The sequence below is a fragment of the Babylonia areolata genome, chromosome 8 (genome assembly GCF_041734735.1).
Source record: "Babylonia areolata isolate BAREFJ2019XMU chromosome 8, ASM4173473v1, whole genome shotgun sequence".
Lineage (NCBI taxonomy): Eukaryota > Metazoa > Mollusca > Gastropoda > Neogastropoda > Buccinidae > Babylonia > Babylonia areolata.
The window spans coordinates 7,978,918-8,005,191 of NC_134883.1; the positions used below are offsets into that span (position 1 = coordinate 7,978,918).

At 43.5% G+C, this 26,274-nt stretch overlaps 1 protein-coding gene across 7 annotated transcripts in view; it reads left to right on the plus strand.

The window, feature by feature from the left end:
• The window catches only part of LOC143284506 (uncharacterized), a 118,254-nt gene that overhangs the window by 73,097 nt on the left and 18,883 nt on the right, over positions 1-26,274 (plus strand). For 3 of the 7 annotated variants that reach the window (XM_076591205.1, XM_076591206.1, XM_076591202.1), the window contains 3 exons: positions 9,050-9,116; positions 13,874-14,041; positions 25,844-26,132. In XM_076591205.1, coding sequence (XP_076447320.1) covers positions 9,050-9,116; positions 13,874-14,041; positions 25,844-26,132 — 524 coding nt within the window. Of the gene's footprint in view, positions 1-9,049; positions 9,117-13,873; positions 14,042-18,921; positions 19,042-25,843; positions 26,133-26,274 lie in introns of all 7 variants that reach the window. The other 4 variants (XM_076591207.1, XM_076591203.1, XM_076591208.1 and 1 more) reach the window with 2 other exon arrangements.

Sequence of the window (26,274 nt, forward strand, 5' to 3'; positions counted from 1 at the left end):
TGAGCCTCGACCCTGACCTCTCGACCCACGTAACCTTGACTTTTTACCTTACGGAGACTGTATCACGTTGCTAAGGAAGCCGCTCGATTTCAGATCAAATACATGATCATACGTGTAGCAGGAGTTAACGTAAGCTTCTTCTTTTCTTTCTTTCTTCTTCTTTCCATTACTTCAATTTGCTTATTTCGTGGTTGATGCTTGCTGGGTATTTTTGTGTTTCCGTAACCCACCGAACGCTGACATCGATAACAGGATCTTTAACGTGCATATTTTGATATCGCAGTCGCTATTCTTGTGAAGGTCGGAAAACACTATCCCTCTGACAATGTCTGAGCCAATCACAGAGCGCGTTTCTGTTCGGCCAGTAAAAGCATCCCTCTGACAATGTTTAAGCCAATCACAGAGCGCGTTTCTGTTCGGCCAGTAAAAGCATCGTTAAGGGGAAGCTCGTTGAAGGAGCCAGTTTTTCCAGCTACAATGAATTTTATATTGCTTTCAGAGCTTTTTGTGAAGCAACGTTCCAAACACTTGCAAGACATGAGTGTAAAATAGTGGCTACTGTGAACAAGACCAGGACGAAGAAATTGCCAGAATCTTTGAAGTACTCGTTCGCAAAAGTGACCTGCTACTCGTTTGCGGAATAGACAGTGAGTGAACAACGCCCAACAACATCCAGTGTTTTTAGCATTAATGCAATTAAATTTCGTTGTGCTCTTTGTGCTGATATCTTTATATTTATTATCATTAGAAGTTGAAAAAAAAGAAGTTTAATGTTGCATTTCGAGCACGTGCATGCTTGTGAGTTAGAAAATAGACAGGCTAAATGTGAGTAAATATGACAAAGATTTCGACAATATTACTACTTGCATTACGTAAAGATTGTTCTAGAATTTATAGTGTTGTCAAAAACTGGCGTTGGCTTTTTCTTTTTTTTCTTTTTTTTTTTTCCCCCCATTGCATATTCCCATTGAAATTCTGGCTGCTGTCGCGACCGTCGGCGTAATAGGCATTCGGTCAGCGGACCATCGGGGGGAACAACGTGTCATTTGATACTCGGCATGCGTATGCACACGAAGGGGGTTCAGGCACGTGTAGATCTGCACATACTGTTGACCTGTGAGATCCGAAAAACCTCCACCCTTCACCCACCGGGTTTGCAAATGTTTCGGTGTGCGTAATTATGCAACTTTGTTGTAATGTTTATGTGCAGTAGGGCTTATATGTTTATGAAGCATCCAAAGCAGTTTTCTGGGTAGAGTGCTGTATAAGTAGGTATATCCATTACTTAATTTCAAGTCTGACTCACGCTGTGTTTGTTGTGCTATTGGGAAGGGGCTGGGGGAGGGGGCGGGGGGGGGGGGAGATAAATGCGTGCCAGACAAGAAGGCTGGTAGGGATTGGGTGACACCTTAAAACTTGAGACATCGCAGCGTGTGGGGCTGAATGAGGAAGATTGACCCAGGCCTGGTCCCTTGACATTTGAAATGCTGAGGGCGTCGATAGAGATCGTGAGAACAAGACAATTTCAGACCGAGCAGAGAGAGTTGAATGAAAAGGTATGAGTATTGAATTTTGCTCTGCGCTTTGAAAAACAGTAACAAATCACACATATGCCCCCCAAAAATGAAATAAAATAAAATGAAATAGAATAAATATGAAAATCACGTCGGACTAAACGCGTAACAAATGTGGGTCGAGGAAAATTGTGAATGATTGGGGCTTTGAGCACAAGTGTGTGTGTGTGTGTGTGTGTGTGTGTGTGTGTGTGTGCGTAGGGGCGTGCGTGTCCGTGTGTGTTTCTCGTTCAACATACATATTGTTATACACGAGGAAAAGGGAGCAAGGACAGGTGGGATGTGTCTGGTGGAAGACACACCCGACAGGTACAATGGACACCAAAAACTCAGCCAGCCGTGTAGCCGTTGCGAGAGAGCAGGTATTACACCCACGCTTCGACATTCGTTCCGCACTGTGTATGTGTACCTCTCTGTCTCCTTCTCTTTCAGTATAGGTTTGGTCGTTGTTGTTTCTTCCTCTTCTTCTTCTTTCATTGGTCTCTCTCCCTCTCTTGTTTATTTGATTAATTGTCATTGTCTCCCTCCGCATACACGCACCCCCACACAGACACACACGTACTCATACAAAGCGCGCGCGCACGCACACACACACACACACACACACACACACACACGGGCGCGCGCGCGCGCATTGACCGACCCTGACTTTGCTGTCCGGCCTTTCTCCCTCCCCACCAAAACAAAAACAAACCCACTTCCACCAACCAACCAACCAACCAAGCACACATGTATACAGCCGTGGCAGTCGCAGCTCAGTTAAAGCGCGGACAACAGTACCGGAGTTTTGTCACAATTTGATGGCTCCGGCATCGTGTGGAGCGACTGACGACGGTCACCGTACACCAGGATGCGTCCGGTGTCAGTTGACAGTGGACGAAGGCGGTGTTCATGGTAGAAGGAGGACCCACCCATTGTCATTTACCCCCTTACCCCGCCACCCGCGGATAACTCTACACACAGTGTGTCGGTGAAAAGTATTCCGTCCCACTCCACCCCCAGTATCCCATAGAAAAAAATAAGTAAATAAAAAATCGATATATCGAATCAGCCCCCCTCCCCTCCCCTCCCCGTCTTACGTGCCCAGACTGCCTTCTGAGCCCGAACCGAACGGCCTCACTGTGTGTACCCACTTCAGGCAAACTTTCTGTGTCCGTGTCATATCACAACTGTGATTTTACCAACTTTTATGCCTTTTGTGAAATAGGGCGGAGAGAGAGAGGGGGGTTGGGGTGGGGTGGGGGGTTACCTTCTCATTAAGGACTGTGCTGATGTAGAAAACTTCGTTCTACAATTTGGGGGAGGGAGGGGGGGCGGTCTCCGTCTGTCGTGAAAGTCGGCCATCAGATTCTTCTGATTATGAAGAATTGCCGTTGTATTGTAGTTCTGGCTTTCACTATAAAATCGTGTAGTGTACCTAAAGTTTTCAAGGGGAGAAAGAACAACACTGTTTCGTGCAAGAACTGAACAGATGTGTATACAGGCATCCGAGTGTGAGAAAAATACACGACTTATCCCTGAACAGAGAAAGACAGCAAGGCTGTGTGCTTAAGATGGATAAGTGTGATACGGATCTCTGCACCTGTCTCTGTACTCGTCCCTTTGGGTTTTATTTCGGTATCTGTGTGTGTTGTGTGTGTGTGTGTGTGTGTGTGTGTGTGTGTGTGTGTGTGTGTGTGTGTGCAGGTTGGGGTATTATGTCACCTTCCTTCTCTATCGGTATAATGTCTCTCTCTTTCTGTCTGTCTGTCTCTCTTTCTGTTTTAAAACTATTTGTGTTTATATGCGTGTGTCTCTGTTATGTGTGCATATGTGCGCACGTGCGCGTCTTTTTGGAGTTCTTTTCAAGAAAAGGGGGGGTGGATGGTCGGAGAATGGATTGACGAGGGGGAATTAAACATCTGAAACTTTCCTCCAGGGAGGGTAAAATCGATGGGGGCTGGCGGTCCCCTTTGAGATCGTTCAGTCCGCTGAAGCGGAGCCCTGAACAGCCGGAGAGAGAGGGGAATGCCAGCTATGTAAGGCACACGCCTCACTCACACACACACACACACACACACACACGCACACACCAACCTGTATAGCACACACAGGCGCTACTGGATCGTACGTCAAGCGGTGGTGGTTGTACAAGTAGTAGTATGTAGTTGTGACGGTAAAGTGTAAATCGGCAGTTGTAATACAGGGGCCAGGGTCAAACAGGATTCAATGAGAAAACAGGAACTGAACGGTTCGTAACGTCTCGAGTAGCTTCCATAACTCGCACGTGCTGCTGTGACATGCTTGATGTCAGTGAGGAATAGCTGCTGCTTTACCCCGAAACAGGTGTCTTATCTGCCTCTCTGTATTCCCCTACTCTCTTCTGCCGGTGAGTTTTTGTTTTGTTTTGTTTTTTAACACACACACACACACACACACGGGGGGGGGGGGGGTTATTCTTTTTTAGTTGTTGCTCAGAAAATAAGTGATGTCCATCTTGCACTCACACACACACACAACACACACACAAACTCGCTATGATAGCCCGAATAGTTTCATGAATCAGTGCTTGGTGTGATTTGACTGAAGACGACTGTAGCAAGGAATTTACTGAATCTTTTCCGTTCCCCCATATACCCGGTTAATAAGAGTCTGTTGACAGGTGCAGATTCAGCTTGTCCAGCATATTACTCAGTGCTGTTCGTTCGCGCGAACAGAGGATCGGGGAATTTCTTCGTTGGCATCTGGATGATAAAAACAGATGTGGGTTGTCACCAGAAGTTACAAGTGTGTGTGTGTGTGTGTGTGTGTGTGCCAGGATTTTTTAGAAAATTATTTCTTGCGTGCGCTTTGTGTAGTTTCAGTGCACTGTGAGGTGTTGGAAATACCGGACCAGGCATACTTCATTCCGTCCAAATGCTAAGGACAAGTGACTGAATGTTTTGCGGACAAGTGGACATATGTGTGTGCTCTCTCTTCTTGTCCGTTGGGCAACCATTATTGTTGTTGTTGTTGTGATGGTGATGATTATTATTTCAACTTACTGTGGTAATGAAAGGGCGAATGAGCAGTCAGCTGCAGTGCAGACCAACGTACTTCCCTCCTTCGCTTTGGTTTAAACATTTTTTTTTTTTTAATATCAAGAAACAAGGTGCAATACAGCTTTTAATTTAGAAGACTTGAGCAACAACAAGCATGAGCTTATATCGTGCTCGTTCATATGTAACAAGCAATACACAAACGCAATGGCGAAAATACACACATTATTTGACAATGAAAAGAAGGTTGAAGTGCAAGACAAAACTAAACAAGAAAAACAACAACAAAAACACAAAAAAAACAAACTATTATTACCGCAACTACCACTGACAACAACAACAACGATAATATTAATGATAATACTAATACTAACATAGTAGCAACAATAATAACACACTGGAAAGTGAACATCACCTAAGGAGTAATGTAATGGGAGAGGGGGAGAGAGAAAGAAAGAGAGAGAGATTACAGAGTGAAACCGGGGCCATTCGTCAAAATAAATGTTCAATATAACTGCACTATAATACCAAACTTCATCATCATCATCATCATCATCATTAGCCTCCTCCTCCTCCCTTGCCTTGTTCTTCTTCTCTCTTCTTCGCATGTTTCTTCCTCATCTTCCTGGTTTCTCCTTGACAACAACCGCATCAAATAGTAATACCATGTCCACTGCGGTCCTTGTTTCGTCGGCTGATCGCTTTGCGGTCGGCTGTGCATTGTTGCGCACGTGTGCTTGCGTGGTGCGTGAGAGAGGGGGATGTTTACGTCAGCGAACTGCGGACGGAAAACGGTACTAAACGGCCAGGCGCGACAAGAAGTCTGCCAAGTGGAGTGGTTGTCTCTGCCTCCTTCTCTCCCCCCCCCCTCCCCCCTTATCTGTCTCTCTTTCTGTCCCTCTCTCTCTCTCTCTTTCCCACCATCTCACACGGTTTTTCTGCGTGTATGTGTGCGCCCCCGCCCATTTATGTGTGTGTGTGTGTTTGCGCGCGTGTGCGCTTGTGATAGTTGTTGGCAGTAGACCTGTCACCCACAACGTGTGACAAGTGCCGGAGACAGGCTCGAACTTTCTCAGATTAGGATCGAACAACGAACCCACCCGAATTATCCTCACCAGCCGGACACCTCTCAACGGTTGACAGTGGGCAACATGCAGTCACTGAGCTGGATTTGATGTATGTGGTGGTGGTGGTGGTGAAACTGATTTGACGTGTCCGCCCGCAGTGGCACGCTGTTCTGTTTCAGTGACCAAATTCTTCTGTTTGAAGCCAATAAGGAGTCTTCAGTCTTGAAGTCTAGACACACTAGTCGATGCAAAAGACAAGACAAATTTAAATTAAAGAAGGTGGTAGGCCAGATAGATCGGCAAAGAAACACGTCTTTTGTTTAAAAATCACAATCCAATCCAGCTCGTCCTGAAGAGGAACTAAAGGGGAATACGGACTGTCAAATCAAGTTATGGTGCTTAGAGCCTCGCCGACCACTGAGGCCATCTCCAGGCTATCGCCACGTTAATACCTACTTCAATAGGCGGACTGTGAGACGGCCCAGGGATTGAAGCTGAAGCGTGACACTTCAGTAACGCCCCTCTTCTTTTTCTCACTCCCTCTGTCACTCTCTCTGTCCCCTCTCTCTCCACACCCCTTTTCTCTCACTCTCTTTCTCAGTATATCTCACCATCTCTCTCTTTCTCTCTCTCCACGCCCGTCCTGTCTCTCTCCCCCCCTCTCTCTCTCTTTCTCTCCCTCTCTCTAACCCCGCCACCCCCCCCCCCTCTCTCTCTCACCAGAACTCTCCTCTCCTCTGTTAGTTCCTGCCCTCCTTCCCCCGACCTCTTTCTTTTTCTTTCCTTCGTAGGCGCTTCCAGGTAAATAGGAAACGGTCACTTCCATTGAAATGTTCTTTAGATCCCCCCCCCTCCCCCTCAATCCCTCTGCGCCCCCGCCCGTCCTTCTGTGTCTCCCTCACTGACTCCTCGTTCCCTTGATCACATCTACAGCCCAACTGTCTCGTCTCTGAGTCTCTCTGTCTCCCCAGAACTCTGTCCTCGGTGAGGGGGCGGGGCGGGAATCGATTTGGTGTCCTTGACCTAAGCCGGAGAAAGACGATGACCCAGTACAAACCCGTCTAGTACAGCGTCAGATTGTAGTTAGATTGACAGACAGATAGACTTGTGGTCAGGGTGTACTACTGTAAAAAATGGGGGAAGTTGGGGGAAGGGAGAATGGAGAGAAGATGGGGATCAGGGAAGAGACAAAAATATCCACCAGTCAGAAAAGGGGGAAAAAAAGCGAAAAAGACGAAGAGTGTTGTTGTTACAAATCTCTCTCTCTCTCTCTCTCTCTCTCTCTCTCTATATATATATATATATATATATATATATATATATAACAGACATGCACACTTAAACATACACACACAAACACACACACACACACACACACATTATATTTACACACACACACACACACACACACACACACCCACACACACCATGCACGATCGTTCGCATGCGCGCACACACACACATCGTGCACGTTTGCATGCATGTAGATACACACACACACACTCTCTCTCTCTCCCCCTCACACACACACACACACACACACACACACACACACACACACACACACTACATGCAGGCACGCACGCACACACGGTCGAGCGCGCGGAGAGAGAGAGAGAGGGAGAGAGAGAAACACGCGCCCGCAGAGTGTAGTCAAGTACACTCAACAACTTCCGTGTAAGATCTGCTTGTTTGTCTCCCGGGTTACTGCCGCCACTTCGTTCGCTTTTCAGCCATTTTGAAAGGTTTTCATAGTAATGTCAAGTCAAAGGGGGGCATACTCGCGAATATTTTTTGGTATTTTCCAACTCGCACATGCTGCATGCTAAACAACTGAAGCTATCCATACAGGCAAAGAGTTTGGATCCGTTTTATTCCATTGTCTGCCCTTTTAAAGTGTACTGCCATAAACTGCTTGTTATATCATAGAATCATGTTATATTTTCCCCTCAGCTGTCTGTTACAGCACATCACAGCGTCGTGCCATGTCAGATAAATGAAACGGAATACAGTTTCCCTCTCTGTTCTCATTGCCAGCTTATGTGTGTGTGTGAACATGCGCGGTTGCGTGCATGTGTGTGTGTGTACGTGTGTGTGTGTGTGTGTGTGTGTGTGTGTGTGTGTGTGTGTTAGCTAACAGCAAATAGACAGCCAGCTGCATCAAATTCAAAACACACATAATGATATTATTTTGTAATTATTATGTATAATATCATGTAAATATACAAGCAGCATCCTTTTGACGGAACCTGCCCATACTGGTAACACAGGTTTTGTTCTTCCTTGCATTTTGATTCCCTTGCGTGCAAGAACAGGAATTCTATTGTTTGATGGTGAGTGAGTGACGCAGTGTGGTAGTCAGTCGTGTCCGACTATGGCCATCAGAACAGCAGAGAAGGCAGCTGCTGTCTTGACTGTCTTTGCTAGAATTTGATGATAGTGGAGAGTGTCTTGCCCAAGTCACATCCTCACTCGATCTCTGCCAAAGGGGTTTTAGGACAGTGTGTGTTGGGATGGTCCCCGAAAAGCCAGCTTAGCCATCCAATGCTGCAGCGGTAAGAGCCAGTGCAATCTTGCCTCCTTATAGTTTTTAGAGTCATAGTCCTTCACAGAAGACTTAGCTGTTGGTGAATTCCCCATGCAGTAGAGAAAACATTGATCGTACAGCTCTAACTTTGCTGTTATCCTAACTATACGCTTATGTCTGTATCTGATAAAAGCCTAGCGCTGAGCCCTCAGTCATTGACAAAGGGTGTGAGCTCTTTTGATGCTGAGTCCCTTTGATTCCATGGGAATTGTTCCTAGTTCTGTATCCCAGCTGTTTCTCCAGAAAGCTGAGTGGGCAAAAAGAAAGTTATAGAACTGTGGGAGAAACCAGGGGTGGCCACGATGTGATGACCATCTGAATGTAAAGGTCACATTGGGTCATCAGCGGTGGTGGTGGTGGGTGGGTGGGGGGGGGGGGATGAAACCTGAATGGAATATGTATGACTTGAGGAATGTGAGCACTTCTGACTGCGGTGGTCGAAGTGGCTGAGTAAGTGGCTACAAGTGATAGGCCTATATATAATGTACTGTAGGGGGCTTGTTGCGTGAGAATGGATGTCGGCGAGGCCTAAGCCTGCGCTATTCAGCTGGCTTGTATTACACATATTTATTATAAATTATGCATATACAATGTATGTGTCTTTATGACTGGAATACTAGCACCCAGTTGCATGCACATGTTGCTGATGAAGATGTTTGAGGCTGTTCTGACAGGCGTGGGGTGCCTTGTGTTCAGAGAATGAATGCATGCATGGACAAAACAAATGCGTTGATTCTTCTGTTTCGTTGTGCAGATGTTTGAGGTATACATATTTATGAACGGTGGGCGTGTTTGTGTGTGCAGGAGCAGCGCGAGAAGCAGCTAAAGACATTTGTCACTATGCAGAACAGCAGCCATCATAAACATCCAGGTAATAGTCAGTCTTCGCGCGCGCGCGCGTGTGTGTGTGTGTGTGTTCTTAAAGAAGAGGTACATGGAAGTCTCAGGACATCGGACTTGAATGAAATGCTAGGATAAAATTTGCGGTCATTCATGAAACACCACACACACACACACATCCCCCAGTGGTACACTTACTGAGTCTGTCTGTATCCTCCTCCTCCACCCTCCCCCCCTCCCTTCTTTCCACATAATTTATGTCCGAGTAAAGTCCGCAGGCATCAGTTGTTCGACAAGACATGAGAACCTGACTGCTGTCCAGTTCCCATCTGTCGGGCGGGTCAGCTCAGCTCAGCTCACTGCACTTCTATATCTTTGGGTGTGGACGAGTGTGTTCGCTCCACCAGAAGGGCAACCGCCCCAGGTTGATGAAGCACTGGGCTTGACACTGAGTGTTCACAGTGTATGTGGGAGAGAAGAGAGAGTTGTTGTTTTGTTGTTGTTGTTTTTTTTCCCCCGAGAGTGTCAGGGAGTGAGTTGGGTGTGTGTGGGAACTGTTACGTGGTTCGTTGCTTTAGCTTTCTGTTGTGTGACGTGTGACACTCTCACACACAGGTGGTGCTGTCATGGAGAGTGTTGAAGAGAGACACTCTCACACTGGTGGTGCTGTCATGGAGAGTGTTGAAGAGAGACACTCTCACACTGGTGGTGCTGTCATGGCAAGTGTTGAAGAGAGACACTCTCACACTGGTGGTGCTGTCATGGCAAGTGTTGAAGAGAGACACTCTCACACTGGTGGTGCTGTCATGGCAAGTGTTGAAGAGAGACACTCTCACACACTGGTGGTGCTGTCATGGCAAGTGTTGAAGAAAGACACTCTCACACTGGTGGTGCTGTCATGGCAAGTGTTGAAGAAAGACACTCTCACACTGGTGGTGCTGTCATGGCAAGTGTTGAAGAAAGACACTCTCACACACTGGTGGTGCTGTCATGGCAAGTGTTGAAGAGAGACACTCTCACACACTGGTGGTGCTGTCATGGCAAGTGTTGAAGAAAGACACTCTCACACACTGGTGGTGCTGTCATGGCAAGTGTTGAAGAGAGACACTCTCACACTGGTGGTGCTGTCATGGCAAGTGTTGAAGAGAGACACTCTCACACACTGGTGGTGCTGTCATGGCAAGTGTTGAAGAGAGACACTCTCACACACTGGTGGTGCTGTCATGGCGAGTGTTGAAGAGAGACACTCTCACACACTGGTGGTGCTGTCATGGCAAGTGTTGAAGAGAGACACTCTCACACTGGTGGTGCTGTCATGGCAAGTGTTGAAGAGAGACACTCTCACACTGGTGGTGCTGTCATGGCAAGTGTTGAAGAGAGACACTCTCACACACTGGTGGTGCTGTCATGGCAAGTGTTGAAGAGATGTTGTGGCAGTGTCATGGTCTGTGGGGACTGCACTGTGACGCATGAGTGTGTGTGTTGGGGGGGCAGGGGGGGTGGATGGGAGGGATTAGGAGTGGTGTAAAACTGACACAATTCTTATAAGATGTAGAAGAAGAAACAACAAAAGGAAAGTGAATCATCAATGAGATCTGTGTCTGTCGCTCTCTCTCTCTCTCTCTCTCTCTCTCTCTCTCTCTCTCTCTCTCTCTCTCTCTCTCTCTCTCTCTTTATGTCACTGTCACTGTCTCACTCACTTTGTCACTATTTCTGTCACTCTCCCTCTCTCACTCTCACTCTTTCTCACACACACACTACTCTCACGCTCTGTCTCTCTCTGTCTCTGTTTCTGTCTTTCTCACTCTCATGCTCTCCCTCTCATACTAGCTCTCTTTCTCTCCCTCTTTCCCTCTCCCTCCCTTACTCTCCCTGACTCTCACTCTCTCACACACTGTCACTCTTTCACACACTCTCATTCTCTCTCTGTCTCTCTCTCTCATTCTCTCTCTCTCTCTCACTCTTTCTCTCCGTCATTCCCAGTCTCTCCCTCTCATCCCTCTCCCTCTCTTTCTCTACAACCCCCCCTCACATGCCCATATTAACCCAGCCCCATGTTTCCAAAAGTGTACAACAGCCATCAGGTCCCATCATGATGGTGTAGGCTAGCTGTCTGCAAAGAGTTTGAATATAAAGCCTACATCCTTAAAATAATAAAGTAATTGGTGACAACTTTGTCCTTGCCTTCAGGTGTAGAAACTGAAACTTGTGTGAAGAAAACAGAAGATGGAAATAGGCAGGCAGGCAGGCAGAAACTAAGGGAGAAAGGGAGAGACTCAGAGAGGGAGAGACTTGGGAGAGACTCACAGAGAGACAGAGAGTTAGAAAGAGAGAGAGAGAGAGAGACAGGGAGAGAATCAGAGAAAGGGAGACACTCAGAGAGAGAGAGAAAGAGAGAGGGCGGGAGAGAGAGAGAGAGAGAGAGAGAGAGAGCAGCCTTGCATTTTATTACACATGAATCCTTTTATGGGGTTGGGCGGATCACATTAACCAGCAGATTTTTTTCCCTTAAAAAAAAAAAAATCATCGGTTGAATCAGTTTTGCAAATGTTTTCCTCCCATCAAACTGCCATGCGACAAGCGAATGCACAGCCATCCATCATTGCATGATTTAGTAGGGGTTATTTTTGGGGTGTGTGTGGGAGGAGGAGGCAGGGATAGTAGTGGTAGGGGTGGGGTGTATGGTTGTGTACATGTGTGCAGTGTGTGCTCGAACAAGTATGTCAGTATGTATGTTTGTGGTTTTGCATTTATGTGTGCGTGTGTGAGTGTGTGTGTGTGTGTGTGTGTGTGTGTGTGTGACTGTGGAAGGGAGGGAGTTGGGGGGAGGGGGTGGGGGGGGGGGCAACAAAACCATGTACAGGAGACAGAAAATGGTCTTGAAATAAAGATGATGAGAAACACGGTGTGTATTCCCTCTCACCCATAACCTCCACCCCCCCCCCCAACACCCCCCCCCCCTCTTCACACACATACACATACAGGAGAGTGCTGTTCAGGGACAAAAAAACTTGTACAGTGATGATAATGTATCCACTTGGTTACTGTCATTGCCACTCAGTTTTCAATGATCACTTGAACTTTGCTTGGTGTCGACCTTGGGTGAAGTTGATATGGTTTCAGGGGTACATTTGTAGACCTGTGACCGGTTTACACATTGTAAATCAGAGTGGTAGTGGGTTGTTGAATGATGATGCTGTGTTTGTATGTGTGTGTGTGTGTGTGTGTGTGTCTGCATATGTGACCCATAAACATGTGGATATTTGTGTTTATTGTTTACAGTTTATAGGCGTATAAGTGCCTCTCTCACAGTTGGTGCCAGCTGTAAAATGTCATCAGTTGATTCTTTCGAATTTGAAAACAATTCTGTGTCAAGTAGATGATAATATCTGTATGTATTATATCTGTGTGGACAACATATAACTGTGTATGGTATAATACATCAGTGTACAAATAATTATGTGTTATGTAATTGGTGTGTACAGTATGGAATAAATAACTGTTGATGCTTTACTTTTATCTGTGACTGTGTGTAGAAATATAAACAAGTACCAGTCTATACATATATCATCTTTTACCTGTGTGTAGTGTAAAGAATGGTATGGAATGAATTACTGTTGCTGTGTACTTTGATATGTGACTGTGTGTAGAATATAAACAAGTACCAATGTGTGTTAACATATAATGTATTTTACCTGTTTGTAGTATAAAGAATGGTTCAGTTATTCTGTCATCCCTCATCCCCTGTACCCATATAATGTATTTTACCTGTTCATAGTATGAAGAAAGGTATACATTCTATCATCCCCCCCCCCTCCACCACCTGTACCCTTTTCCCTGTACTGCTAAGTGGTGAACTGAAAGTCCCCCATGCTATTCCCTGTACTGGTAAGTGGTGAACTGAAAGTCCCCCTTGCTATTCCCTGTACTGGTAAGTGGTGAACTGAAAGTCCCCCATGCTATTCCCTGTACTGGTAAGTGGCGAACTGAAAGTCCCCATTGCTATTCCCTGTACTGGTAAGTGGCAAACTGAAAGTCCCCCATGCTATTCCCTGTACTGGTAAGTGGCAAACTGAAAGTCCCCCATGCTATTCCCTGTACTGGTAACGTGGTGAAATGAAAGTCCCCCGTGCTATTCCCTGTACTGGTAAGTGGTGAACTGAAAGTCCCCCTTGCTATTCCCTGTACTGGTAACGTGGCAAACTGAAAGTCCCCCATGCTATTCCCTGTACTGGTAACGTGGTGAACTGAAAGTCCCCCTTGCTATTCCCAGTACTGGTAACGTGGTGAACTGAAAGTCCCCCTTGCTATTCCCTGTACTGGTAAGTGGTGAAATGAAAGTCCCCCATGCTATTCCCTGTACTGGTAACGTGGTGAACTGAAAGTCCCCCATGCTATTCCCTGTACTGGTAAGTGGTGAAATGAAAGTCCCCTATGCTATTCCCTGTACTGGTAAGTGGTGAACTGAAAGTCCCCCTTGCTATTCCCTGTACTGGTAACGTGGTGAACTGAAAGTCCCCCATGCTATTCCCTGTACTGGTAAGTGGTGAACTGAAAGTCCCCCATGCTATTCCCTGTACTGGTAAGTGGTGAACTGAAAGTCCCCCTTGCTATTCCCTGTACTGGTAAGTGGTGAAATGAAAGTCCCCTATGCTATTCCCTGTACTGGTAAGTGGTGAACTGAAAGCCCATTGCTATTCCCTGTACTGGTACTTGGTGAACTGAACGTCCCCCATGCTATGCTATGCTGTGCTGTGCTGTGTTGATGCGCCACCACCACCACGGCAGTGTCTATCTACGGGGAGTTTGGGGTGCCCATGGACTACGACATCCCTCCCCTGGACCCAGTTCTCCCCGCAGACCACGGGCTGCTGGTCCCCGCAGAGGACGCAGAAAACTGCAACTTTGACACCCTCCTCCCTCCTCCCTCCGACCTCCTGCTCCCTCCCCCTGCAGGTACCTAGCTGCCTGCCTACCTGCCTGCAGGATGGATTTGCCGTTGGTGTCTTACCTTTGCGTGGCCTTGGTTGATTTGGTGCCAGACTTGTCCACAGGCTTTTTTTTTTTTTTTTTTTTTTTTTCGATTGTCCTGCCTTCCAGCCACCCGCATGTTCCACCCCCCTTCCACCCTGCATTCCACCCCCTACCCCTGCGTTCCAAATCCCACCCCCACCCCACGTTCCACCTCACCCACCATGCCAACTTCCAAGTTTTGTTGTTGTTGTTTGTGACACAAGAAGCAGGTAGTAAAAAGGAAGGAATTGATTATGGGTCATGCTGCACTGTGTTGACTTGTTCTCTCCAAGGAGAGCAGTTTGAATTTCACACAGAGAAATCTGTTGTTACAACAAATATAAAAACAAAAAAAACAACAACCGAAGAAACGAAGAAAATTTTAAGATCACAGTGCAATACAACACAAAACAAAGCACCCTCTGAATTATTTATTTATCTCCCTGGTCATCCCCCCCCACCCCCCCCCCCCACCCACACACCTCACTCCCCTCACCTCCACCACACCTGCCTTTCTGATCATTTCATTTGTCTCCCCACCCCTGACTTCCCCAACCCCTCTCCTCTCCCCCCCCCCACTCCCCCCACCCACACACCTCACTCCCCTCACCTCCACCACACCTGCCTTTCTGATCATTTCATTTGTCTCCCCACCCCCTCACCCACACACCTCACTCCCCTCACCTCCACCACACCTGCCTTTCTGATCATTTCATTTTGTCTCCCCACCCCTGACTTCCCCAACCCCTCTCCTCTCCCCACCCACCTCCCCCACAAGACTTCCCATCCTTTTCCAGCCTGTGGACAATGCTGGTGCTAGACTTGTGCCAGAGAGCCCTCTGTGTCAGAAGAGTACACCCCATCCGGTGATGATGTTCATCGTGTGCAGTGTTGTGCTGTAACTGCATGACGCCACACATCTGTGTATTTTTATTTTTAATTTTTATTTTTTTTTTTTAGAAAAAAATGGCGCTCCTGTTTTTTTTTGTTTTTTTTTCCTTTTTTTTTTTTATCATTCTTTTTAATTTTTCTTTAAAAGAATTTTATTTTGTTTTATTTTTTGGTTTGATAAAACAAGGTTTGCTTTTTTGTGTGCGGTTTGCAAATGGAGTTATTTCTTATTTTATCTGTGCATATTTCTGGGATCTGTATAAAAAAATAAATAGATAGATAAAAAGACGTTTTGGATTTTTGTCATGAAATTAGCGATGTAACAGCAGTAACATTCAGTTCAATTTAACAACAAAAAAAAAAAAAAAAGAAAAGAAAGGGAAAATAATGATTTATACTGATTTTGCAGTAAAAATCAGTCTTCTCTTTATCATATATATTTCATGTGGTGCATTCAGTTTAGCAGCAATGTTGATCTGGTCACAACATTAACATGGATCTTGGTGACAACATGGCATCAGATGAACTTGCCTGATCCATATCAACAACAACAACTAAAAAAAAAAAAGATATTAAACCTCTAAATGAAATCCACAACTTATGGACATGTTGTTGGGATGTTTCTCGATAGCTTCAAAACCCACAAAAGTTAGCTTGCCTCAGCGATAAACAGTTCCTGGGCCTGATTGGAGGAAATAGGAAAATCATAGCCATAACAGACAGTATATTTTTGTGCAATTATCTTTTCTAATAGTAATCATTAAAAAAGAAAAGAATACTGGTTGTTTATTATTATTATTATTGTTGTTATTGTTGTTGTTGTTGTTGTTAAAGCTTGACAAAAGTCTGGTCTTGGCATTTGATTTGGAATGCTCTTAGAAAATAGGCTTGACCTTGGTTGTTGTTGTTGTTTTATGTGTTTTTTCTTCTTCTTTTTTAATGTGTGTGTGTGTGTGTGTGTGTGTGTGTGTGTGGATGGATGGATGGATGGATGGAATGCATGTTTGTGATGCAGATGCTGCGTGACCATAGGAGTGTGTTATGTCCCACCCCCTGATTTGTTTTTGTTTTTCTCTCCTGGAATGTTATTCCTTGATAAGGGTGTTGTGGCATGTGCATTTGTGCATTTCTCTGTCTGTCTGTCTGTCTTTCCCTCTCTCTCTCTCTTTCTCTCTCTCTTAATGCATGTGTGTATCTGTGAATCATTGTTGTCTTTCCCCCCCCCCCCCCTGTTTTTGTGTTTGTTGTGTTTTTGTTTTGTTTTTTGGTTGTGTGTGTGTGTGTGTGTGTGTGTGTGTGTGTGTGTGTGTGTGTGTGTGTGTGTGTGTAACACCTGGAGTTAGTTTAAAGTCTTAACTACATATCTTGTTGTTTTGCTGCCTTTAACAAGTTATCAGTGGAATTGTCTCTCTTTGCACTGTGCTTGTTTTTTTGTTTTTTGTTGTTGTTTTTTTTGTCCAGGTTTTGTATGTTAAAAAAAAAAGTTGTTGTTGTTTGCTGATTTTTTTTTCTGAACAGTTTTCCCCTCTTGCTAATTAAGGTGATGGTAAACAACTTCTCTGATTGATTGATTGTAAACAACTTCTCTGATTGATTGATTGTAAACAACTTCTCTGATTGATTGTTTGGGAATTATGTCTGAAGATCGTTGCAGCCTTCTGTTCTGGGCTGTTTCACTTTCTGTTGATCTAAAAATTCTGACCTACACCCCGTCTCTCTCTCTCTCTTTGACTCTTTCTCTATCTCCCTCTCTGTTCCAGACTGTTTCACTCTCTGTTGATCTAAAAATTCTAACATACCCCCCCCCCCCCCCCAGCCCCCTTCTCTTTCTTCCCCCTCCTCTCTCTCTCTCTCTCTCTCTCTCTCTCACACACACACACAACACAACACAACACAACACAACACAACACCACACCACACCACACCACACCACACCACACCACATCACAACACACACACACACACACACACACACACCACACCACACCACACCACAACACAACACAACACAACACACGCACACCACACAACACCACACACACACACACAGAGAACACTGTATCATCCACTCTTATCTGATCTGTCTAGTCCCTTCCCATGGCAGCAGATGAATTAGTCATCAGGACAAAATACCTTGCACCTTAGTCAGCTGTGCAATAATTCATCAGGACAAAAACACCCTTCATAGTTCATGGACAGAACAACAACAACAACAAAATCACCATGCTATTGTGGGAAATCGCCTGGCTGGAAAATCAGACAGTGTTCTATGGTCCCTGTGTCTATGTCTGTGTCTGTTTTCGTGTGTGTGTGTGTGTGTGTGTGCGCGTGTGCGTGTGTATGTGCGTGTGCACGTGCATGTGAGTTGGGCATGATAGATTGGGTTGAAAATGAATGATTGTACATCCTTTTTTTCATCTTTATTTGTCTCTACACACACACACACACACACACACACACACACACACACACACACAATATCTCTTTCTCTTTCTCTCTTACACACACACACACACACACACACACACACACACACACACACACACAATCTCTCTTTTCTCTTTCTCTCTTACACACACACACACACACACACACACACACACACACACACACACACACACACACACACACACACACACACACACACACAATCTCTCTTTTCTCTTTCTCTCTTACACACACACACACACACACACACACACACACACTCACATACACACACACTATCTCTCTTTTCTCTTTCTCTCTTACACACACACACACACACACACTCACACTCACACTCACATACACATACACATACACATACACACACAAATGCACTAGTGGACACTGCTGTTGAACACACACAAAAAAACAACAACAACAGTGATTGAGTAGATTGAATAGAGGGGAAGTAAGTAAAAGAAACATATGCCACAGGATGCATTGTCAACTGTAGCAAGAAAAATCCAGACTTGTGTTAACAACATCCCTTCACTACTTAACAAAGTCACATTGTCCATCTTAATGAAAACATACAAAGAAAGAACTGTGCATGAATGGGGTTTTTGTTTGTTTGTATTTTTATTTGTTTATTTATTTCCTGTTTAATAAAAAGAATAATCAAAATGGAGCGTCTCCAAATGGTCAGTCTTTCAGGACAAGCCAGTCTGTTCATGATTATCCCATCTTAGTATTATGGACAGAGTTGTGACATCTCTTACATAATTATGTGTGTGTGTGTGTGTCAGTGATTTGTTGCTCATATGCCACTGTGTCTTCATCTTAAAGATGAGTTGACATCAGCAGTACCAGCTGCTGTGGCGGAGTGGTTAGCGTTGGAGAACGATAGGGAGAACATGGGTTTGAGCCCCATCATTTTCGGCACCATGGCCGGGCGACTCCTACCCAGAGTTGCGTGTGCTATGGGCTGGAATGGGAAGACTAGGACCACACAGTCCAGGGTCATATGCTTCACAGGTTGTCCTTGAGAGTGTTGCTCAAGTTTCCTGACCAGCACTTGCCTGTGTCTGTATCAGTCAGCCTGGCTGACACTGGGATATATATATATATATATCACGAGGGTACAGTTTTGTCAGGTGGTCCCATACCAAAAAAAAGGACCTCTGCCCATTTCAGCATCATCATCACCTCCATCATCATTCATCATCATCATCAACATATAGAAAACAGTATGTCCCTAATTCTGGGACCAAAAAAAAAAAAAAAGAGAGAGAGAGAAAGTTACATCAGAAACAGAGATGTTTTGAAGCAATGAACTTGACAGTTCTCATGGAGCCGAAAATTGAAAATTGAAAGTTGTTGATTAACTCATCCAGTGTTTTCATCTGGAACACAGGGGAGAGGAGTGTGAGGGGGTGGTTGTGAATGCCATGTTACACGAATGTGTGTTATGGTTTGTTTGTTGTTTTGTTTTTTTTGCATGCCAGGGTCTCCAGAGCCACACATCCCCACCCCAGACTATGACCCGGACACTCCTAAGGCCGAGCGCAACTCGTTTGTCTTTGTGGAGAAATTCAGAGACGTTATCTCGCACATTAATACCATAGGTAGCTTCTTGCCCTGCCCTGTGTAGAGACGTTTTCTGGTACATTAATAACACAAGTAGTTTCTTGCCCTGTGCTCTCTTTTCTTTCTGTTGCCAGCTTCTCAGTGTACAGTGACAGGTCAGGCAGATGTAGTCCTGACATTGACGGCAGTTTTCCATCGTCTCTAGCTGTGATCGCTGCCATCACAGGTGCTTGGAAGGAAACAAGTGCTATTTTTGTTGTTGTTTGTAACTCTTTTTTTTTTCTTTCTTTTTTAAAAATTCAACAAGTATTGTTGACCATAGAAAGAACAGAACAGTAGGAAAACTCACACATAAGCACTCAGCAACAGCACAGACCCTTTCACTTCTGAAGAAAAGGACGGTAACCTTTCCCAGAACCATTGTGGTAATGTGTTCTAAAGTTGTATGTCTAGGGTTTTCGGCTATTGGTCTTTGGTAGTTTTACTTTGTGGTGTGTACAAAGCTGTAGCTGACATGGTTTTAGAGGAGACTGACAGTGAAGAGGAACAAAATGGGAAGAAAAAAAAATTAATACTTGCATTTGGAAGTATTAACAGGTGGATTATTATGTGATACTTGCATTTGGAAGTATTAACAGGTAGATTATTATGTGATATTGCATTTGGAAGTATTAACAGGTGGATTATTATCCACCATATCAAATTTCCAAACTCGGTACCCTTCACAGAGGAAATCAGATAACAACCTCAAGGAAGTTTTCAGAAACAGTCAGAGGTGATCAGAATTCACTATTCCAGTCCAAATGCATCATTTCGTCGTTCAGAATTCAAGAGTCCAGTCCAAATGCAACGTTTCGTATTGAAGGAAAAGGATGAATGCAGTTTATTTAATTCTGTCACACATGCTGGTGATTGGAGACATGTAGCTGAAGTATAAATCTTCACATTTGAACGTTGTCATGGTATAAATTTTCACATTTGAATGTTATCATTTAAAATGAATGAATAAAAAGGTAGGGGAGGAGGAGGAGGAGGATGGAGATTTAAATGAACTTCATGAATTCTGTGCGTGTTTTGGTTTAACACATTGTTCCCTTCCAAGTACCTGTGATGACAACTGATGTTGCTGTATATACTTACTAACATGGTGGTTTCCTGGAGAGATTGTATCCACCTCACCTTTCAAAATGAAAGCGTGTTGTCAGTATAATTTGGTTAACCTTTCTAGACATTCATATGTTCTTTGTAACATAACTAACCTCCCGTATTACAGATGTATTCCAGTGTCATGAGAAACTGTTCAGAGTTTTTAAAAAAAAAGGGGTGGGTGGGTGCGTGGGGGTGATTCATCCTATGGTCATAGAACGAAGGTAAGTTACTTCTCAAAGCAAGATGAAGAACCTTACCTGTGTTCAGTGTATGTCCAAACACTGAGTGAACCAACTACCCTTTTTTAAAGTTCTTTCACTCTGGCCTGTTGTCTGTGTTTTATTTTATTTTATTTATTTATTTTTTTCATTTGTCATCAAATAGTGGTTTATTGTGTTCTGCCCAGTTGATATATTTACTAAGTGTGTGCCTGTACCATTAGTGTTCTGTGAACCTCTGCGAAGACCGCTTGACTGTAAGTGTCATACATACCACTTACCTGTCCGCACAGAGAAGGCTAGACTCATGACTGGCTTATTGTCTGTACACAGGTGTAGAAAGTCACTGTTTCACACGTGCAACAAAGCAAAAATGAACAGTGAATTTCTGTACCTGTGTACAGACAATGGTTTCTCCTCTGCAGTGGGTTTGTTTACAGTTCAGTCTTTTGTGAAGGACTATGACTTGCAAACCACTCTCAAAACAAGAGAGGCAAGGCCTTCAAGACTCACTTGTGATACACTTTAAAAAAAAAAAAAAAAAAAAAAATCTAATCGTTAAAATGTGTTCTGTATTTGTTATTATAAAGCTTCGCGTTAAAAAAAAAAAAGAAAAAAGAAAAAAAAAGTCCTAACCAGATTCGAATTAAGTCCCCTAGCATTAATTACAGAGTAATTTCCCTTTTTTACTATCTGCACCAAAAACATTTGCAAAATAAATAAAACTTCCATGCTTAGCAAAAGAAGTTCCTGTTTGAACAAAAAAATGATAATAATGACTGCTCTTGTTGTTGGCTCAGAATATCAGATCAAAGTGCCAAGGTTAGAGAATACAAAAAATATAAATATAACAGTAAATGCAGTTTGCATATAATTAGGCTTCATTTTTTTATTTTTTGTGCCCATCCCAGAGGTGCAATATTGTTTTAAACAAGATGACTAGAAAGAACTGAATTTTTCCTATTTTTATGCCTAATTTGGTGTCAACTGACAAAGTATTTGCAGAGAAAATGTCAATGTTAAAGTTTACCACGGACACACAGACACACACACACACACAGACAACCGAACACCGGGTTAAAACATAGACTCACTTTGTTTACACAAGTGAGTCAATGAGGAGGCTAGATTGCACTGGCTCTTAGTGCTGCAGCCTTAGGGGCTTGTTGACCTTTGGGAACCATCTCAACACAGCCTATTGTCCTAAAACCCCTTTGGCTGAGAGAATGGGGATGTAACTTGAGCAAGACACTCTCCACTGTAATCAGAATCTAGCGCAGATTGTCAGGACAACAGTTGCTTCCTCTGCTGTCCTGGTTGTCCTAGTCTGATACAGCTGACTGTCGTACACTGTGTTCATGGACAATAAACCAGTCTTGAGGGTCAAAAGGACATTGTACAGTTAGCCTGTCGTGATGATGTGTGCTCCTGTTTGCAGGTATTTTCATATAATAGATGTAGATTTTTTTACCAGTGACCGCTGTCCATACAAGGGTATAATGAAAAATAATACACTGAACCTGTCTTGAGGTTGAGGGGTAGTTGGGGTTGGGGTGGTGGTGGTGGTGGTTGTAATGATTATTGAAAAGTTCTCCTTACCTTGGTGTCAAAGGTGTCATCATGACATATTGTCATTTGAAAAATGAATGATTTACAAGGTAGGAGAGGAGGTTGCAGGAGATTTAAATGGACTTCATGAATTCTGTGTGTGTTTGGGTTTCAGATATTGTTCACTTATTAGTACCTGTGATGACAACTGATGTTGCTGTAACTAAGTACATGCATACTAACATTGTGGTTTCCTGAAGGGATTGTATCCACCTCTCAAAATTACAACATAATATTTATTGATTTATGAATTATTATTGAAAGATTCTCCTCTCCTGGGTGTCATGGAATTGTTTTTGCTGTTGTTTAAATCTTATCTGTGTTCACTATGGATTCGTACTGAGTAAATTCTGTACAGACAGGGGTACTTATGTAACTGACTTTTCAGAATATGTATTACTACAGCAGTGTAAGAACTTATAGTGAGTGTGTGGAAGAAATAGGGGATGTTTACTATGATTGTGAGTGTTGTGTACTTTAACATCTTTGAGAAAATAAGTATCATATGTTTAATCCCTCTGAATTATGTAGTGCAAACTAGGTAACACATTTGACCTTATATATTCATAAACAATACATGTCCTTGATGTGTGAGTTTTATGCATGACTTCACATAAAAAGAGCCCCAAATCTAAAGGTGATACAATGCATACATTAGTCAGTCAAATTATGCAGTATATCTCTGTAAATACAATGATACAAAGTTTCCAATTTCATGGCCATATCATTTTTTTTCTGCAATTTTTAACAGTGATATTTATCTTTTGAATAGGTTTTGGTGTGTGAAGCATTTGATTTTGAGTGTCACATGTATTTACTTTTTTACACTTTGTAGAAGATAGCTTGCAAGACTTGGGAACACCTTACATGCTTATGATCATAATTATACCACTAACAAACACAACAATTTATAGTTTTCAGACACAGGAAATATAGAAAAGAAGTAGTATTGGTATCCTTGGGCCATTGCTTTTTTCTTTCTTTATCATTCTTCTTTTTCTCCTCCATAGTCAATATTCATAGAAGAAGCTTTATGTATATACCTTGAAACATTGAACTGTAATATGCAAAAGCATATCAGCTACCATTAGCTTCCCATGGTCTCTTTGTTACACATGTTCTCATCTTAGGAAAGAACTTGGATTGAAACTTTTTTGTCTGGGTAATTTTTGGAAAAAATCTTTTGATTTTTTTTTTTCCATCTCCTTTTATTGTTCTGTTCCTTATGTATTTGGGATTGTGTATGTTTTAGTAAACAGTTCTCTCTCTGTCTCTCTGTCTCTCTATCTCCTTCCTCCCTCCCTCTCTCTCCTTCCAGTCTCTCTCCTCTTCTGTCTACCTCGCCCTCATTCTCTCTGTCTCTCCCTCCAGGAAAGTGGTCTTTGTCTTTTCTGTTTCCATTATCAGCAGGGAATACTACAAATTCTGGCAGTGGAACAACATGCTGATACTTTTTCCCCCAAGTTTCTTTTAGTTCTGAGGTATTTACGGTCAGTTATGTCTGATGTGACATGAATTTAGTCTCCCGAATGAAAACGGTGGTATGCGATGTATTACTTTTTCGTCGCACTCACAGAAGACGTCCCTTTGTGAAATCTGGGGCTTCTCTCCCCAGAGAAGAGCACATTGCCACAGTGCAGTGTCAACTTTGTTTTTCTTTTTTCCTATCTGGAAGTCTTATTTGTTTAACCATCAGTTTGGAATTTTGTACACATTTTTTCCCCGGAGACAACCAATTTATTGCCATGGGTTCTTTTACCAGCTCAAAGTGCATGCTGCACCCAGGGCCTTTGTCATCTCATCAGAAAGACTACCACCCGGTCCACCCCTCAAGGTCGGTCGGGGGAGGGACATTAAAAGTCCTGGTCCGTACATGACTCAAACTCACGCATACCTGCTTCCAAGTCGGGCACTTTACCACTTGGCAAAGTGCTCCACTATGACAAATGTGAACACACCTTCAGTGTTTACTGCCATGTCAGACATCATGCCTGAGGCTGATACTTGTTAGATGTTGATGATATTCAGCAAGTTGTCTGTATGAAAATGGGATTGGTGTATAATCTGTGCAATGCTGGATTCATCGTCATGAAGGTTGGAAATAGGTCTGGTCCAATATTTCATGAACTCGAAATTTGGTGTTTGTGTCATTCAAAACACAGACACATAAACAGAGAGAGAGAGAGAGAGAGATACACACGCACGCACGCACACACTCACGCATGCATGCACGCACGCGCACGCACACACATGTGTATGTCTGTGTATTACATATGTGTGTGTGCATGTGCCAACAGAAACACAGAGAAGAAGAAGAACACATTCTATAAATCCGTGCTGACAGTTTGCATACATGTACATATTAAACTTGTACGGATTTGTAGTGTGACATTTGTGTAGACATTGTGGGTTTCAGCATTTTACACACTCTTGCGTAGCCTGTTCTATACACGGAAATGACACTAACAAACGGACAAGCACACATTTTTCTTCATACTGTTTTTGTGATTGTCTGTCTTTCTGTCGTGGAAAGTTTATGAAGACAGCATGCGGTGTGCTCCATCATTCTGGATTGTATTTTGAAACTTTTGTGTGTTGCCTCACTCAGTTGAGTTATCTTGTTGTTTTTTTCATGTGGTTATTTGTTGCATGAGCTATGTGTTTTACTTGGAGAACCGTGAAGTTAACTTTTAAGCAAGCAACATAATGTGTAGAATTAACATGTCAGCAGAAGCTTATTATCTGAAGATGTAAAATTTACATGTAAAAAAAAAAAAAAAGAGAAAAGTTTGATGTCTAAAGGTGTAAAATTAACATGTTAGCAAAATGCTTTTCCTTTTTGCATAACATCTGTAGCTCAGAAATTTATATGCAAGCTAAATGCTTTATGTGTGCGTGCAATTAACCTGAAAGTTTCAAACGCTACTTTGAAATCAGCATTGTCATTTTAACACATTGATGGTTTTGGATGTTAGAAGTGAACATTGTGTGGATAATATAACTTGGCATGTTTCAGGCCTAAAAAACTGAAAAGTGTACATAATATATGAACTCATAAGGTAAACTGAGCCAAATGTGAAAGGTCTTTTGAAGATGAAATAATTTTTCGTGCAAGTATTGAGTTCTCATAGCTGTGATTCTTTTGAATGTATGGTTTTATAGCTCCAGTTCTTACAAATGTGATGTTTCATTTTCATTCTTGATTTACAGTGAAAAATGTGTTGTATATGATAATCAATTCTAGAATTACAGTGACAGTGTGTATATCTGAATTTGTGAATTACAGTGAAAATATGTAAATATGATTTTATCAGTCAAAGCTATTGAAATTGTTCAGAGTGGTTGTTTTGTTAAGTGAACTTTGACCTTGCACAGTGGAACATAGAGACAGATGTTTTCTTGTAGTTAAAATGAAAAACACACAGGTTTTTCAGTTGACTTTTATTGCGCTCAGGGCCGTTCTACTTGTCTGTCTGGCTGTGTCTCTTTCCCTCCCTCTGTCTGTCTGTCTGTCTCTGTCTCCTTTCTCTGTGTCTGTCTGTCTGTCTCTGTGTCCTTTTCTCTCTTTGTCTCCCCTGTTTCTCATCACTCTTTCTCTCCCTTTCTCTCTTTCTACCTCTCTCTGTCTCTGTCTCTCTCTCATTCAGATTGTCGCTCCTAACCTCCTTTCCATTCCACACTCAAAAGGTACATTCTACATACCAGGCTCAAGCGTGGCATCAGGCATAAATAGCATGTTTTATTTATGATTTTTTTTTTTTTTTTTTTTTTTTTTGTAAATGAATAAATACATATTTTCTGTGTACTGTTCAGTGACTCCAAAAGGATGGTGTCTCACCTGATGATGCTTTGTCCTGACGTACAGAGGAGCTGTATTCTGAGGTGCCAGAACCGGTGCCGGATTATCACGAGGATGAGGATTCCAACGACTTTCCCCCTCCTCCCCCACCCATCGTTCAGGACGACCCAGAGCCGACATCCCCCACTGACACCACCACCACGGCCACCCCCACTGTCATTGGTGTACGCAACGGGGCAGTGAGCTCCCCTGAGGAGGAAGGGGAGCAAATCCAGCCCAGGAAGCTGTTCAACCCCTGTGTGGTTTCAAGGGAGCGCCAGGCGCTGCACAAGGAACTTCTGCTCAACTACAAGTTGTGAGTGAGAGGAGTGCGTGCGTGCGTGCGTGTGTTGGCATGTGGCGTGAGAGGCAGCCCATGGCGAAGGAAGGCGGGGCCCAGCCCTCTCCTCCCGCTGTTTTAACCTTCCCCCAACCAAAGTCAGGTATCCCCCCCAGCC